Genomic DNA, 17,389 nt, shown 5'->3' on the forward strand with positions numbered 1-17,389 from the left:
CGTCCCGTTGCGAGAAAGCCCTAGTTAGTTTGAAGGAAAAATTACCAAAATACCCCTCTAATTTGTGGAAATTCCCAAGATACACCCAATATATATTTGTTATAATTTTCTAGGATGCCCTTTAAATGTCTCAAAATTTCCAAAATACCCCTGGTTGTGAGATTAATTATCTCTAAATATTAAAAGATTTATAAATTCTCATAAGAAGAGTAATTGACTATCAATACAAGATGGAATTTAAGCTGGTTATGTAGGTTTTGAAAATGAATTGTTTCATTATTTTTACACATAATTGCCTTTTTTGGGAGGTGATTTGTGACAAATTATATGCTAAGCACTTAAACACGGATCTCACTTGTCAAAAAGGAATAAAGATTAGAAAAGCTTGAATAGTCCAACCAAAATAGATACAAGGGTGTTTTAGGAAATTTTTAAATATGAGGGTTATTCTGGAAATTTCCACAAATTAGAGGGGTATTTCCCTAGTTTAAACTGTCTACCGAAATGTCTACCGAAATGCTATCAGCATGCGGCAGAAGGAAGAGAATGTCTTCAAGACAGGAAGAGCGTAGCGCAATGGCACGTCGAGGCGTATCCGTTCCATCAAGATGCTACTGCGTACATCTCTGTCGACTCTCGCAAATTCGGAGCACAACGGTAAGCTCTTACCCTCATTGTTTCTGAGCTTCAGAATCGGCCATTTTAAAAGCTAGCATTGTTCTCTGAACTACAGACTCACACAAGATGTTGCATATTCATTCACCCACAGAGAAACCACCCACCATGACCGAGTGCCCTCGTTCTTTGGCCAACAAGAATTTGAGACAGACAGCAGACTTGCATGTTCGTGGCTTAGACAAGGTGCAGTATGAATTTTATGACCGTGCGGCGCTCATCAGCTTCATAAAATCTTGTGGTAAGCACAAGGATCTCCACAAAGGCAGCACCGTCCATGCTGATGTTCTCGAAAGAGGGTTGCTCAAAAATGACATTGCTCTTTCCAATGCCCTCCTCAGTATGTATACGAAGTGCGGAGCACTGTCAAAAGCACAAGAAATGTTTGATGAGCTTCCAGCACGGACTATAGTCTCCTGGAACGCTCTAATTACTGGTTATGTTCGGCAGGGTTTTGGCAACAGAGCTCTTGCCTGCTTTGAGCAGATGCTAGACCAGGGCCTCTCCCCAAATGCAGTCACTTATCTTTGCATTTTAAAAGCTTGTGGCACTATACAGGCTGTTGATAAAGGCGAAGAAATACATGCAGAGTTGGGCAGGCAGGGCCTGCTTGAAAAGGATTTAGTGCTTGGTACTGCAGTGGTGGACATGTATGCCAAGTGTGGGGCGTTAACAAAAGCTCAGGCAGTCTTCGACCAGTTTCAAGCACAGGACCCAGTCATGTGGAATGCATTATTGTCTGGATACGTCCAAAATGGCTTTGGTCATAAAGCTTTGAGATGCTATAAACAAATGCAAGACCAAGGCATTCATCCAGATTCTGTCACCTTTATTTCTGTGTTAAAGGCCTGTGGAAGCACAGGGGCAGTTGACAAAGGCGCTGAGATACATGCTGAGCTCCGAAAGCAGGGGTTATTGGGCAGAAATATCATGCTTGGCACTGCATTGGTCGACATGTACTCAAAGTGCGGTGCATTTGCAGAAGCTCTATTGGTGTTTGATGAGCTTCCAGCTCCTAATGTAGTTACTTGGAATGCCCTAATTACTGGATATGTCCAGCAGGGTCTTTGTAATGAAGCCTTGCAATGCCTCAAGCGGATGAAGGACCATGGCCTTGCCCCAGACAATGTCACTTTCATTTGCATTCTGACAGCTTGTGGTGGGCTAGGAGCAGTTGAGAAGGGTGAGGAAATACACTTGGAGGTTGAAAAGCAGGATTTATTGAGAAAGGATATTGTGTTGGGCAATGCCTTAGTGGACATGTATGCCAAATGTGGCGCACTTGAAAACGCAAGAGAAGTGCTTGACAAACTGCAGGGACGGGGTGTGGCAACATGGACTGCTTTGATAGCTGGGTATGTCCAGCATGGTTTGGATGATGATGCTTTGAGTTGCTATGGACAGATGAGAGGTGAGGGCACCTATCCTGATGATGTAACCTTCGGTTGCATTCTAAAGGCTTGTGGCAATCTAGGAGCACTTCAGAAGGGCACAGAGATACATGCTGAGGTTGGTCAGCAGGATAAAGACTCGGTACTAGGCACTGCCGTTGTAGACATGTATGCTAAGTGTGGGTTGCTTGTGATGGCACAACAAGTGTTTGACAGGCTTCTGGTGTGGAATGTTGCGGCTTGGACTGCACTTATCACGGGATATGCTCAAGCGGGTCAGGTTGAGATGGTCTATAACTCATTTATCCACATGACCGGACAAGGCATAGAGCCAAATGTGGTTACATATGTGGTTTTGCTCACTGCGTGCAGCCATGCTGGATTGGTGGATGAGGGGCAAATGTATTTTGAGTCTATGAGAGCTGCATATCACATTGACCCAACTCTGGAACACCATGTTTGCATGGTTGATATCTTTACCCGTGCTGGGCAGTTTGATCAGGCAGTTTGTGTGATTGACATGGTACCATCGACTGATCGTCTCTTGTTGTGGTCAGTTATGATGGGTGCTTGTCGAAAATGGGCAGATGTTGAGCTTGGGAGGCTAGCTTTCGAGCGTGCACTACAGTTGGATCAGAAGTTTCCCACAGCGTTTGTCTGCCTTAGTCACTTATATGCAGCTGCTGGTATGCAAGATTAGGTTGTGATGTGGGAATGTCAGAAAAAGAATACAGGTTTGTCTTGGATGCCATGCTAAATAAAGCTCATATGATAGATGAAAGGTTTGCTATGTGATCCTATAGTTAAATTGGCCATTGTATACGGTCTCGACAATACATACCTAGATGATGAAGAACGTGCATACATTGTTGTGTGCATTTTAGACACCTTGTTTTTTGTAGAAATCGTACATATGGAAGTGACGTCGTGTATCAAAAGTGTGTGTGGGCTTTCTTTTTGTGGGCTTTTTAGAGCAAGCACATGTACATGCGGGGCACGTCGCAAGTGTAGCGTAAGCTGTTGGGTTGCTGTAAGTGCCCATTAGTTAGTTTTTAAAGCATGAATTATGTATAACTAAAAGTTATGTAAAAACTAAAAAAAGTTTAGCCAAAGATGAGAAAGTTATAAAATTTGGGTCGTTTCTTTGATGCTTTTCGATGCAATTTTTTGCTATGTGATCCTATAGTTAAATTGGCCATTGTATACGGTCTCGACAATACATACCTAGATGAAAGGTTTGCTATGTGATCCTATAGTTAAATTGGCCATTGTATACGGTCTCGACGATACATACCTAGATGATGAAGAACGTGCATACGTTGTTGTGTGCATTTTAGACACCTTGTTTTTTGTAGAAATTGTACATATGGAAGTGACGTCGTGTATCAAAAGTGTGTGTGAGCTTTCTTTTTGTGGGCTTTTTAGCTTGCTTTAGCAAGCACATGTACATGCGGGGCAAGTCGCAAGTGTAGCGTAAGCGGTTGGGTTGTTGTAAGTGTCTATTAGTTAGTTAAAGCAAGCACATGTACATGCGGGGCAAGTCGCAAGTGTAGCGTAAGCTGTTGGGTTGCTGTAAGTGCCCATTAGTTAGTTTTTAAAAGCATGAATTATGTATAACTAAAAGTTATGTAAAAACTAAAAAAAGTTTAGCCAAAGATGAGAAAGTTATAAAATTTGGGTCGTTTCTTTGATGCTTTTCGATGCAGTTTTTTGCCTTTGACTAGCTTTCTCTACGGGTAGTTGTATCAGGATAGCTCTCTGTTTGCGTTAATCTTGTAGAATCAATTTTGATCATCTTTATTTTTCTCATGAGTCATTTCTTAAGCTTTCTTTCAAGTTTTAAAGTGCTTTTATCGGAGTTATGCTCTTAAATTATGACTAGTTTGTTACAGAGTTATGAGTATGGTAACGTAGTGGCAAATTGTGTGTAGACATAATGGGAGTGCATGTATCTATGAATTGTGGAATTGATGGTGAAATTGTGGATTTGTGATGTTCTATTGTTAAAAAGAATATCTTTGTCTTCATTTGCATTGGTCTGCGTGTGCTATAAATCTGTGCTTTGATAAGGTTTTGTTCCTATGCTCTATGGTCCTTTAGGTAACGTGTCCTTGTAAATTTCCAAGGGAGCATGGAGTTTACCAAGAGTTGTTTTGGTATACTTTTTGGTGTTGAAGTTGAAGTTTGAACGCTCTTGGGTTATAAAACTATAGAGGTGTCCCATCTTTTTTTTTTGTCCAACAACGTGTTCATAGTACCTATTGCTAGAGTTCTTTATGAAGGGAACATGACGTGTGTATTTGTGATGATTGCCAAGTTTCTCTAATATCCATCTCCAAAGCTAAGGATACACAAAATTCGCATTTCTAAGTTGCATACATTCTCCATGAGTTATAAGATGGAGAGTGTGCTTGTCTATGACCTTGTGAAAGAAACAATAGGGGGGAACTCTTTGCTATCCAAGGGCTCAAGTTGAATACACACCCAAGCGTAGCTACTATCCAACAAGATCCTCTAAACAATGATCGATGTACGAGTACCTACTTCATGTCACAATAGTACTCGAGATTGTACAATAAATAACTAAAACACGACGGTTGTACCTTCAATATCATTTAATCCTTCAATTTCTCGGCTCAAAACATGTCCAAATCCGAAAGAAGAATCTAAAACCAAGCATTAACTTATAAATATACAAGCTAATCTTCACCAAAAAGACGGGGAAGAAATCTGTTGTAGCATGGAGTTAATAGTACTCGCCACCAAATGCTAACATAAGAGAAACATTTTCTATTTTACGAGTTAAACCTTCCAAAATTGCAATCTGAGACATCCCTCCGAATGATGTATCACCAGTATCACTCCTTCAAATTGCATATTGCAACAATTCAAAGTTACATTTTGGCACACCCCTCCAAATCACATACGCACTACCATTGCCTCTTAAACCACTCGGCTAACATAGGTTTATATTCGCTTGTACCTCTTCAAGAAACAAGGAATATCCCTACATCATTGGCATCCAACTCACTATTTCATTCTCTCTCTTTTTTTCCAATACACATCTTTTGCAAATCAGCTTTGTCTTACACCATCACAAAGATTGTAGCTCATAACTACAGCTATAAGGAGAAATTGTATGACTATTGGCTAGCCAATAAGATGATTGGAGATTATAATTCGTGTATCATGAATCTTTCAAGTATACTCTCTATAAAGAAACTAAAGTCTTTCTTATAAAACAACAACATTTCATCTCGTTCGTTGAAAACAAAAGGAAGTAAATTATTGACCCCAAAAGTTTTATTACCCACCATTAAAATGTTAGAAGTTATTGTGATTCTGTTTACAGCAAGTTATTTTCCTCTATAAATTCAAAACATGTTATTTCCTCCCTTCTAGATTTTTTGATCTGTCAAACTGAAAGTATTGCATTTAAACTACACTTCGAATATTTGCAACTCAAAGCATGCAAAAGAAAATTAGGGATTTCTGACCTCTTAGGCCTGGTTGAGAAATTGGGAAGGGATGGGACACGAAGGGGTTGTGTGTATTTATTCTAAGCTAGCTTGGATACCTCATCTCATTCATTAAGCACATGATCCTTTCCGTTCAATGAAGATAACGATGGGCTCTTGAATAAGATGTACATCTCACCTTTGGGCTATAACCACTTTGCTAGAATTGTTTGATACCAACATACATGTGGTAGAGCCTCGATTGAATTTGAATTTTTTATATTGGATCATTTCATTTCCTAATGGCTCTAAAAAAATTAGAAGGCTTTCCTTACGACTCTAATGGCTTGAAAACGCTAGAGGAAAGAAAATTAAGAAGAAAAACACAAATGTATAAGGTGCATTCGACCATCTCTATCATATGCACACAAAAAATCGTTTGACTTTCCACCTGCATGGTCTTTTCATTTCCTAAACTCACCCTTCACTTATGCACTCGAGCTATTTTGAAAGGATTTCTAATTTTTAAAGCTTGGGGAGACCTAATTGATGGTTTTTAAATATTATAGATTGGTTATTGGTCGGAATTCTATCACTTTTGTAGATGTCATCACTAGAGCAGTGTTAGGGTTATGGGCGCTCGAAAACCCCACGCTAGAAAGATCTCCTACACACACATAGCGTGGAGTTCGAACCGCATGGATTGCGTGCGTCTGTTTCAACTTGTTGGGTGCGTAGTGGTTGGAGGAAAACTTCTCGTTTCTGTTTGACAGTGAAGGAAAAACCTGCAGAGGGCGCCTAGTAGATTCTCTCTCTCTCTCTCTCTCTCTCTCTCTCTCTCTCTCTCTCTCTTTTTCAGTTTACCATCGCTGTTGCAACAGGGGCTCTTGAGTTCATACTCAAAGGGCCATTACCCTAAATTTTTTGGTGGACTTTTGCTAAGGTGCATTTCCCACACCGCCTTGCTTGCCAGTGATCGGCCATGGATAAACCATGGCAAGTGTTGCGAAGCCGCGGAGATAGAACTCTAACACGACATAGACGCCTACCTCTTGATCAAAGATAGCAGATGGATATAAAAGAGCTATGAGATTCTAAGTCTCCAAAGTCTTCAAGGAAAAATTCTTTTAGGCTTGCTAAACAAATTTTTGTTCTTTTTATATGAGCTATTGGTGATGAAGGAATTGAGAGCGGGTTCGAGGGACAAGGAAACTCGAACGCATGAGACCGGCAGTCGGTAAGGAAAGGATGCAGGGGTATTTTAATTTAGTGCAAAAAACTTCAATGTTACAAAAACTTTGTTCTATAAGATACGTTTTGGAGCGTTGCCAACAAAGAAATTTAGCATCATAATTATCGAAGGTGAAAGTTCAGAAGTCGAGTTATAAGCAAATGACGGCGGGCACATACGTCGGGGCACAAACATCATCTAGAGGTTTTTAAAGGTCACACTTTACTGCAATAATTACTAAGCATATACTCATGCATTGCATAGGGAAGGGTAACAATCCTAGTTGGTTGACAAGGTCACGAGGTAATGGCTCTGTATGAAGCTACTCATGAGCAAGGTTGTGTGGAAAAACTTTTGAAGTTTGTGCCTCCAAGAAATTGATAAGGAAGGGAAAGCCATGCAATTATATTGTAAAGCAAGGCTTTTTAGGAATGCCATTCCACACACACACACACACACACACACACACACACACACACACACACACACACACACACACACACACACACACACAGAGTCAGTGCAAGGCACATCCCAAGCATGTCAATCTTGTAGGAAGACAAAATAAATGAAAGAACATTGCCATCCATGCCTATGAGCTGAATCTAATGCCGACGACCACACCACAAGTAATACGAATTCCAAGGCCAAGAGCCGTGATTCAAGCAAGTCGGTAAGAAAATTAAATTTAAACTTATTAAAATTTGGAGAATTTTCTACAAAGACAGCTTGGCAAGCGGTCAAGAAGGGTTTTGTAGTAAGATCAGATTTGATAGCTAAGTTTCTTGAGTTATGTACTCCATGTTGTGCATTTTAGGGTACTTTATGTTCCTTTGACATCTGTATGTCAAACAAGAGCACTTGTTAGCTATGAGCACACATGCTCTATCATGTTTTATCCTTTTGATATACTTATGTGAAGCGAGGATTCAATTTTAGCCATATTGCATAGAAGCTTCTATTATTTGGAATATGTTATCAATATACGAAGTTGGAGGAACTTTGCAACATGTCTGAATAATTTTTAACTAGAGGTCGGTATGAACCAATCCAAGAGGATATGCATGGTTTGTATGACAGCTCCCTAATTCTCACTATACATGGCTATGAGCGAGATTGAAGCCTAGACAACAAAATCAGACTGCACTTCATTCTCAAGTGAGAGTTTACTTCTAAATTTTAGGACAACCGGCCACATAGGGACGACAAGGTTAGACAATTTCAAGTTCTTCTTGTTGTTATGTGTTTTAACCTTTCGTTTGGAAAAGATTTCCATAATGTGAAAACCAAAGTGCTTTGATAGACTTAACGAGAAACAAGGCTTCTGCCCCATGCCAAAGTACTACCCATTGACTTAGGATCAAGGGTAATGGTACACATGTTTGGTGAATTGGCAATATACGGATATTATCTCACATTTTATGTTCGCCAACGTCAAATTGTGATGTACCTATGCCCGTAAAAATTATGCAAGGCACATATGGCACCCACTCACACTATTGTGACTGTCATTGAAGCCAAGGACTTATCACTCTAACTTTTTTGATATGCATGCAAGGCGTGCCAATAAGGTGGGATTCATTCCACTGAATCATTGTTTACGCTTTCGCTATAACATCAGCTACTATGTTCAGGAAGAGTTGAGGTTGATATATTTACTTGTTTTCATTGCATATGATTACAACGATCGACAATGTACTACATATGAGGTTTTCAGTCTTTAGCAAGTCGGCATGGCCTAGTTGTCAAGCAATTAAGTCATGGGATGTGTCATAAAAACGAATATCTAACAATTCCAAATGATTCTCTTTTATTAAACTAATCATTTAATACAAGAGGGAACAAGGGTTGGAATATTAGAATGTGCTACTAGTCTTGTCTCAACACAGAATCAAGAAGAGAGAGAAATACAGAATCAAGAAGAGAGAGATGTAAGCATCTCTCTAAAGGTCCAATTGGAGACAGTCTACCAAAGAGCAATGCTCATGTAATGGAGCTCAAGGACCTGAAGGGTTGCTTCATTAAAGCCTCCAAAGGTAAGTGTTTCAAGTGCTTAAGGCTAGGACCATTAGATAAGAAGTCAGGGAACAACGTGAGCTATAATTTAGTATTTCCTTCATTTTAGGAAATTCTCCTAAAAAGTAGGAAGCACTTTTCACTTTGTCAACATGCTCGGTAAAGACTAAGCATGTGGTCTAGGGTACAAGGAGCCTACCTAAGACAATTTAATTTGGTCAGTCCCAAAATTAGTAGCTAGTCGCTACCCTGAGGCGACCGCATAACCTTCCCTAAATTATAGCTAAAAGATGGTCCTAATGGTTTATGTTATAATTTTATGTCTATAGTTCAATTAAAAGACTATGGTCATTCTAAGGTATAAGGTCAATGCCACATAGGCATGCCATGTCAGCATGCCACATAGGATTAGCACATGGGCATGTATGGGGCACACATGGGCTCAAGGAGACTTGCAGAAGATAAGGTGAGTCATTTGGCTCAAAGGGGAAGTCTTGACTAAGGTACATAGGCTCACTTACTTGCTAAAAGGCTTCCTTAAGCTATCCAATAGAAATTAGGCATGCAAAGTGCAAGGTATGGGCCTTCTGCTCAAGTGGCCAATGAAAGCTTGAGAGAGGGGGATGTGAGAGGCAAAATAACCAAAGGGAGGGCGTGGGTATGCCCCAAGGAACTCTAAGGGAGGTCAAATTCGACCCTAGTGCATGTGGGAATGTGTGTGTGTGAGTGAGCATGAGTGAATGTGGACTTTTGAGGCTTCACTCACAAGGCAAACCCCTCACACAAAAAACCAGTACTTGCAATGTATTTTCATTCATTCTTCAAGGCATGAGCCAGGAGTGATCTCTTCTCTCTCACACTCCCATTGTGAGGAAGACAAAGTGCCAAACTTTAATGGAAAGCTTCAGCTCCTTCTCCAAGATTGAGAAGTAGAGAGCCTACATCAACAACTCTTGTATATGGAATGCAAATCCAAGCAAGAGACAAGTTAAAGCAAGCTCATCTTCTCTCCATCTTCATTACTATGCTCTACTATGCTCTAAGAGTAATCTATGATGAGAAGAATACTTCTTTCTCGTATGATACTTCTTCTTCCCTCGATCTTTCCTCATTCCGTGCTAGCTCTCTCCACCGTTGAAGGTGTCTAAGGTCTTGGGACTGAGGGTTGGGATATTTTATGTTGTAGAAAGAAGCATGTTGTGATGCGTGAGTTTCCATCTTCATGGCATCCAAGTTGTCTTAAGGAAGCCAAAGCTTGTATTGTAAAGAAGACTCTCTTCATGGGAGTATCTATAATACAAAAGACTTTTGGAGGGGGGACCGGCTCCAAGTAAATCCGCCACTCAATTGTTGTCACTCCCTCCTACTCTCTCTTTTTCAAGTTATTGTTCATGCCATGCTAGATAGATGTGTAGACCATGATGCTATCTCCAACCAAGCACTTTCTCTATCTTTACAAGGAATCTGCTTAATGTAAAGCTCACTAAGTCATTCTGTTTTCCGATAGTTACAAATAATACGTTCAATTCCGTTACATTGGAATTAGAGCATTAGGGTACTCTTCTCTTGCTTAAGAAGAGAGGTCCTAGAGTCGATCACGAAGGTTAAAAATTGCTTTTACAAAAGGAATTAGCATTTACACAATTTAGCAACATGGCTGAAAATAATAGAGTAGAATTAGTGTATATGACTTTGATTTTGCACATGAAGTTGCTATTAATGATGCTCCTATGCTTGTGAATTTTCTTGTTACCAGGTTACAAGAAGCTATGAGTAATCCATCTTTACAAGCTAAAGTGCAATCTCAACTTCAAGCTAGCACATTACTCACTCGTCCCCAAAATGAAAGAATTTTTGAGAGGCCTCATGGCGAGACTTCCAAAAGAGAAATTTCTGAGGGAAAAAGAGAGCAAAACCAACTGGTATCCCCTGAGCAAAGAGGCAAGGAATTTCCCATCAAAGTCATGGAAATATATAGAAGGATAAAGCTTCAATGGAGGAAGAGGATCATACCTCTAATTCTTCCAATGATGAGGATGTAGCTCCTTGACGATGGAGGCCCCATAGGTCACTATCACCACCAAAAAGTAAGAGATCTCCTTCTCCTCACCAAGACAAGAAGAGGGAAAGGAAAGATAGAAGTAAGGCAAAGAGAAGGAAGAAATCTCCATCTTCTCCTTCTACCTCCTCCATCTTCCTCTTCTGATGATAGTAGCGGCTTATCACCGCCTAGGAGGAGAGGACACCAGAGGTCCTATGCTGCTTGGAAGAGGTCCAACAAGATGAAGAAATTCAAAGAGGGAGGAAAGAACATCACTTTCTCACCTATAATGGCACCTACGACGCCTTAGACAAAGTGTTGGCCTTTATGCAACAATTTGATGCAGCCTTCGGAGATGAGGATTTCACAGAGTCCTCCAAGCTTCGAAATGTGTCCATGCATTTTCAAAAGTCTGTCAGACAATGGTGGGTGAGTCTACGTTAAAATGGGGAAGCTCCAAAGACATGGAAGAATTTGAGAGTCTCTATAATGAAGCAACTTTTTCCAGGAGATACCGAAGACAAAGTTCTTATTGCATGGAGGAGCTTGAAGATGTCTCCTATCTATCCACAAGTATATAGAAAAGTTTTGGGAATTACATCTCAAAGCTACGGTCTACAAAAAGATAGAATTTGAGGAGCAAAAACAACAATTTTGTGTTGGGCTTTCCGAAGATATGGCTGAGTATAGCAACTCCCAAGAGACAAAGACTATCTCCATGTCATTCACCACACTTTGGTTGTTGCTCGCATCAATTTCCAACAAGGGGCTAAAAAGAATTTTAAGCCCATGGAGACTAAAGAATGAAGTGAACTCAAAGGGAAGAATAATGCAACGAATACTTCCAAAAGCAACCTTAATAGCACCAATGAAGCTAAGGAGAAAGGAGTCTACAAAGGTAAGAATCGACTATCTCTAGAAGAGCTAGAGCATTATAGTAAAGATAACAAATGTTTCAATTGTGGAGAATAAGGGCACTCCTATCGGAATTTTCCACAAAGGAAAGCTAGTAATGAAAAACCTAGATCCGCCAAGGTAGAGGCTCTACAAGAGGTTGCTCAATGCAAAGGATCCCTGCTTTCTTACACTTGAGGAAAGGTAAGAGAGCATGACGCTCTTTTTCTTTTTGATAATGGTTCCACCCACAATTTCATCTCCTTGGAGCTAGCTAAAAAGCTAGGAGCACTACCACAAGAGATGGGGGAAACCATTAATGTAGACGGTCCTTTCAAAGTCCAAATAGCTCTAGTCACACCCCTCATTGGTAAGCTTAGACTTCATGTCCAAGGGTATGTGGACAAAGAAGATTTTTATATCTCTTCACTTCAGCATGAAGATGTAATCCTAGGCTTACCCTAGTTTGATTGAATGGGAGCTAACATGAAGCATCCCAAAAGGAAAATTACCTTTAGGTTTTGGGAAAGGGATGTTTGCATCCAAGCTAATTAAGCGGGTCACTCCATAGCGGTTGTAAATATTCATGCTTTTGATAGATTAATGAAAAGTTTTACTTTCATGTACATGATTTTTGTCAAAGATTTAATGAATAATAAGTCTAATTCTTTGAATGTATGTGAACAATCAGGTGAGGAGTTAGAGTTAACTCAATTCCTTAATCAATATCAAGATGTGTTTATCGTAGTTATCCTTGGTGAATTGCCACCAAAAAGAGGGGTTGATGATCACTCTATTGAACTTTTTTCCAAGGAGTACACCGCCTAACACGTCTCATTATAGGGTCCCACAAATCCAACAAGAGGAGAAAATGAGGTAAGTAAAGGAATTGGTTGAGAAAGGTATAGTGAGACTTAGCTTATCTCTAGGTAACTTTTCAAGTTTTGGGAGAAAATAAGTTTTATTTAAACCACAGGAAAAGTGAGTTCTTTCTACAGGAGATTCAGTATTTAGGTCATAATATCTCTACGGATGTAGTCCGTATGGATGCACCAAAGCTAGAGGTAATAAACGAATGGCCTAATCCAAGGAATCTACATGAATTAAGAAGCTTCATCGGTATTTGTACATACCATAGACGCTTCACAGAGAAATTTCCACTAATTGCACGACCATTACAAGATTAGCAAAGAAGAACGTTAAGTAATTATGGACTGCAAAAAAACAAAAAGATTTCAAAATGCTAAAAGAAAAGCTTACCTCTCAACCTATCCTTAAACTTGTGGATCTCTCAAAGCTATTTGAGATCCAAATGAGATGCTTGTGGTGATTGTCTTGGAGCTGTTTTGCTTCAAGAAGGACATGCCATAACATATGAGAGTAGAAGACTCAACTTTGATGAGAAAATTTTGGGCATCTATGAAAAAGAGTTATTAGCTGTCCTACATGTCCTAGACACATGGAAGCACTATCTATTGGGGACTCCATTCATCTTACAAACGGATCATCAAAGCCTCAAGTACTTCATGACGCAAACCAAGCTTTCCGATAAATAAATCAGGCGAGTATGCTATTGATCCCGATTTCAAGCATATAATATCAGCCCTTGCTCTAAGAAAGAAAGAAGAACCATTTACCTTACAAGATGGTTATCTTCTCTGTGGCAATAGGCTATATGTAGTATGAATTTCATGCTCCCTTTATGCGGGACATGGAGAGATTCAAGCTATTCTTTAAGGAGTAGTAATGTATGACCATGAAAAGACATATACAATGTTATGTTTCAAAATGCTTGGAATGGGAAAAAGACAAAAGTTTTCAAGTATCATGGCTTGCCTATGTTTATGATGTCGGATAGAGATCCTAAAATGACTAGTAACTTTTGGAATGGTCTATTTGAAACTCTAGATATAAGGTAGAATTTTCTTATGCCTATCACCTATAAATGGATGGCTAAAGTACAATGGTTAACCTTTAAAAAAACTCTATGAAGTAGATCAATGTTCCTAATAAGAGAAATATTTATGACATTGTACATATTTCTAAGGAAAGGACACCTTTTGAGATGATAAATGAAAGGTCCAAAAGCCCATTACGCATCTAGGAAGATTTTAATTGCTAATAACTATGCCCAAAAATTAGGAAAAATTTATCTTCAGCAAAAGAAAAAGCTGTTGCTCTTATGCACAAAAGAGCCTTGATCTTCACACACAATGAAAGGGTCTAGCTCAAAGCCTTGTTTAAGATATTTTACGGGCAAAAAAGTGCTTTTAGATTTATCTCCACATAGGAAAAAGAGGAGAATTAGAAATATCTATAAATGGGTCCACAAGGAGAGATAAACTACCAAAGAGAAATAAGCTCAAAAAGCCTCAAATTGCTGCCTCACATACATGGATTCCCATGTAAGCCTACTCAAGCCTTACAAAGGAGAGCCACCATGAGAAGCACTAAATGACGACCCTCCAAAGATCGAAGATCAAGAAGAGGTACTCTTCCCCGAGTACATCTTACGACAAGAGGACAAGGCTAAGAAAGGTAAGATTATTTGACGATATCTTATCAAATTTAATAATTATCCTTTTTAAGATGCTAAGTGGATGCAAGAAGTACAACTTAAGGATAACATGGACCTTGTCAATGCTTACAATGTGGAGTAAGCAAATGTAAATGCAATGTGAATAAATAAAGTTTTGTCTTACCAGACTCTCTTTCACTTTTATTGTGCACAAATTTGAAAGTACGCATACTTAGGATCATGTTTGTGAGGACAAGGCTAAGAAAGGTAAGATTATTTGACGATATCTTAGCAAATTTAATAATTATTCTTTTTAAGATGCTAAGTGGATGCAAGAAGTACAACTTAAGGATAACATGGACCTTGTCAATGCTTACAATGATACAATGGAGTAAGCAAATGTAAATGCAATGTGAATAAATAAAGTTTTGTCTTACTGATAGCGGGAAAAAGAGCAGTGCAATCGGGTGGCCTCTGTACTCGTGCACACTCCACAAACCACGCCTCATGCAAACAAGCAAAGAACAAAACAAAGGGGGCACCACCCTAAATTAAGAGGTTTAGGGACCTCACACATAGTGCACATAGGCAAGTGAGACTTCTGGCATTATGATGGCATCAAAAAATATGGAAAAACACATAGAAACGAAGCTTAGGGACCTTATGTAGCATATATATACACAAGACATCAGCTTAACAATACAACGGCATCTGATCATACATAACAAGGATATAGAGAAGCAAGCCAAGGATGGCATAATCCCTTGTCAAAAACAATCAACCCAGCAAGTAGGTATGATCCTACTAGCAACACATCAATACCTTAGAGAATGATGGCGAGGATGGTGGCCATGGAGCATGAGAGAAGACTCCTTATTTAGGTTTTAGGGCTAGTAATGTAGCATAGTAGAGGGAGAGAGAGAGAGAGAGGGAGAGAGAGTAGAGCTCCATCCATAGCTCCTCGTTGTGAGCAATGTCGTCATAGCTTCGTTGCTTGGTGAAGTGGGTGAAGTGTTGGTTTTGAGTGAGAGAAGGCCTCCTTATATAGGTTTCTGAGAGGGTTTAGGATTAGGGATAAACATGCTTAAATCCGTTGATTGGGGTTACTTTTTTGCTTAGGGTGGTCAACAGATTGAGGTCACCTGATATGTCACCATCAAGATATTCTCTAGAGTGATGTGAGAGGGGAGGGTAAATGTTGATTTTTCTGATTGTGACACATGGGGATAAGGCCTTGACCAGCATTTAAGAGCAGGTAAGGTGGCTGTTGAAACTGGAGGTTCTGCACATGTCAGGGGGGGACCTGCGGGGGGGTGGCAGCTGGGTCCTCCTGAATATCAAATTCTCAAAAAATCCTCAACCATGGCTTCTTTTGACATGTGTTCTTTGAAAAAATCAGCATGTCTCTTTTCAATTGAAAAGTCTTTATCCCTGTTGACTCACCTTTACCATAAGATTTTTCCCTTATCTCCTCCTGTAACTGCATTGTTGATGCCCAATCACTGCTTCTAGTAACAGTGAACTGTTACCTACCAAATACTTATGGTGCAGTAAAAAATATTTACCATGGGTAAAAAAAGTTACTGTAGGTAAAAAGTGATTTGTATTTACCATGTAGGTGAAAAATATTTACTGTAGGTAAAAAATATTTACTATGGTAAAAAATATTTACTGTCGGTAAAAAAGTGAAAATGGAGTATGCTGTGCTATGAGTCCACACGAACATCCTCGTGTAAATTTCACTAGAAATTCACACCTAGAATGGGCTATTCTGTAAGATATAGGTTGTAGGCATGCATAAGAGCTCGTTCCCACGTATCTTCTGTCCATGGCACTTTTTGCTCTTTGGTGCTTGTGAAGTAGATTTTTCTTCTCTTTCGAGATCCCTTGGACTAGAGTATCCTCATCTCCCCAACAACTGACTGTGCCTTTATTGCATCTTCAGAAGGGGTCCTAAAAACCATGCATCATATAGCCCTCCCCCTTAAGCTAGAGGTATTTGATGCCTCTAGCTGTAGGTTGTGCTACAATAGGGTTCTCTTGAATACTTACCCACTTGGTACCAATTGAATTTGCCATGTTACTGCTTTCTTGGCTGATGCACCCTGTTTAGTCCTTTCTGATGAATAATTGTATCCATCCATGACTAACAACTGGTCTCCTAGACCCTTGAAAGCCATACCCAATCCATTGTCAATATCCACTTTCACTGGTAGCATTCTCTTTTTTTCTTCTCTTTTTTTCCTTTTTTTTTGTCTTCTCTTTTTTTTTATTTTTTTTTGAAACGACTATGTACATGATTGTTACCTTAGTTGGAGCTCGAATATGATGAGCTCTTCTGTGAACCATCCTTAGCATTGATATCACCAGCATATGGCTGTGAAAGACGACATTGGTAGGCCTTCAATCGCCAACCATTTACCGGGGTCTGATGTACCTTACCATCTAGGTCACCTAGTTGGTAACTACCATTTGAGAACCTCTGTATCACTACAAAAGGGCCTTCCCACTTAAGCAAGAACTTACCATCCTTTCTGCGATCAAAGCGATTGTCGTATCTGAGCACTAAAGAACCTTCCTTGATACCTTTCTTGACAAGGTTGCGATTGAACTTCTTTCGTTTCTTCTTTGCCTGGGCTGCATAGTACTTCACTGCTGACTCTCGATCTAGCCCTAACCTCTCCAAATCGATGATTCTTCCTTCCACCTGCTTCTCTTAACTATCCTCTTGATGTGCTTTTAGAACTCGGAGGCTCGCTAGCTCCACTTCTATAGGCAATAGTGCCTCTTGCCCGTAAACCAAGTGAAAAGGTGTATACCCCAAGGATGTTTTAAAGGATGTTCTGTAGGCCCAAAGTGCTGCATCTAGGTGTTTGTCCCATGCCTTAGGATGTAAATGCACTTGCTTAGTGATGATTTTACATATAAGACCATTTACCTTTTCCACAAGACCATTGCACTGAGGGTAGTATGGTGTAGAGTGCCTGCGCTTGATTTTTAACTTGCTCATCAATTGCCCGACTAAATCAGCTCGAAATCCCGGTCTCCTATCTGAGAGAATCTCCAAAGATGTGCCAAAACGGCAACAAAGGCATTCAAAAATGAAATCACTCACGTCCTTGGCTGTGATGCGCTTTGTGGGACGAGCTTCTGCCCATCTGGTCA

The 17,389-nt window shown here is 39.8% G+C and overlaps 1 protein-coding gene across 2 annotated transcripts; it reads left to right on the forward strand.

Annotated features, from left to right (window-relative positions):
• The first annotated feature begins 488 nt into the window (after window positions 1-488).
• LOC147441596 (pentatricopeptide repeat-containing protein At2g33680-like) lies at window positions 489-3,024 on the forward strand. 2 transcript variants are annotated; one of them, XM_086483170.1, is made up of 2 exons: window positions 489-657; window positions 734-3,024. In XM_086483170.1, the coding sequence occupies exons 1-2, from the start codon at window positions 609-611 to the stop codon at window positions 2,764-2,766; spliced, it is 2,082 nt and encodes a 693-aa protein (XP_086339296.1). In that variant the 5' UTR covers window positions 489-608; the 3' UTR covers window positions 2,767-3,024. The 2 variants fall into 2 exon arrangements, with proteins under 2 accessions (XP_086339296.1, XP_086339297.1); XM_086483171.1 differs by having other exon boundaries at window positions 770-3,024.
• Window positions 3,025-17,389: the final 14,365 nt, after the last annotated feature.

This window comes from Adiantum capillus-veneris, chromosome 15, assembly GCF_014529385.1.
Source record: "Adiantum capillus-veneris isolate H3 chromosome 15, ASM1452938v2, whole genome shotgun sequence".
NCBI classification, from domain to species: domain Eukaryota; kingdom Viridiplantae; phylum Streptophyta; class Polypodiopsida; order Polypodiales; family Pteridaceae; genus Adiantum; species Adiantum capillus-veneris.

Bases quoted from the DNA above. Each gene is read 5' to 3' on its own strand.
- LOC147441596 (XM_086483170.1), top strand. From the start codon at position 609: ATGCTACTGCGTACATCTCTGTCGACTCTCGCAAATTCGGAGCACAAC. The intron at 658-733 runs GTAAGCTCTTAC...TCTGAACTACAG, and splicing joins CGCAAATTCGGAGCACAACG to ACTCACACAAGATGTTGCAT.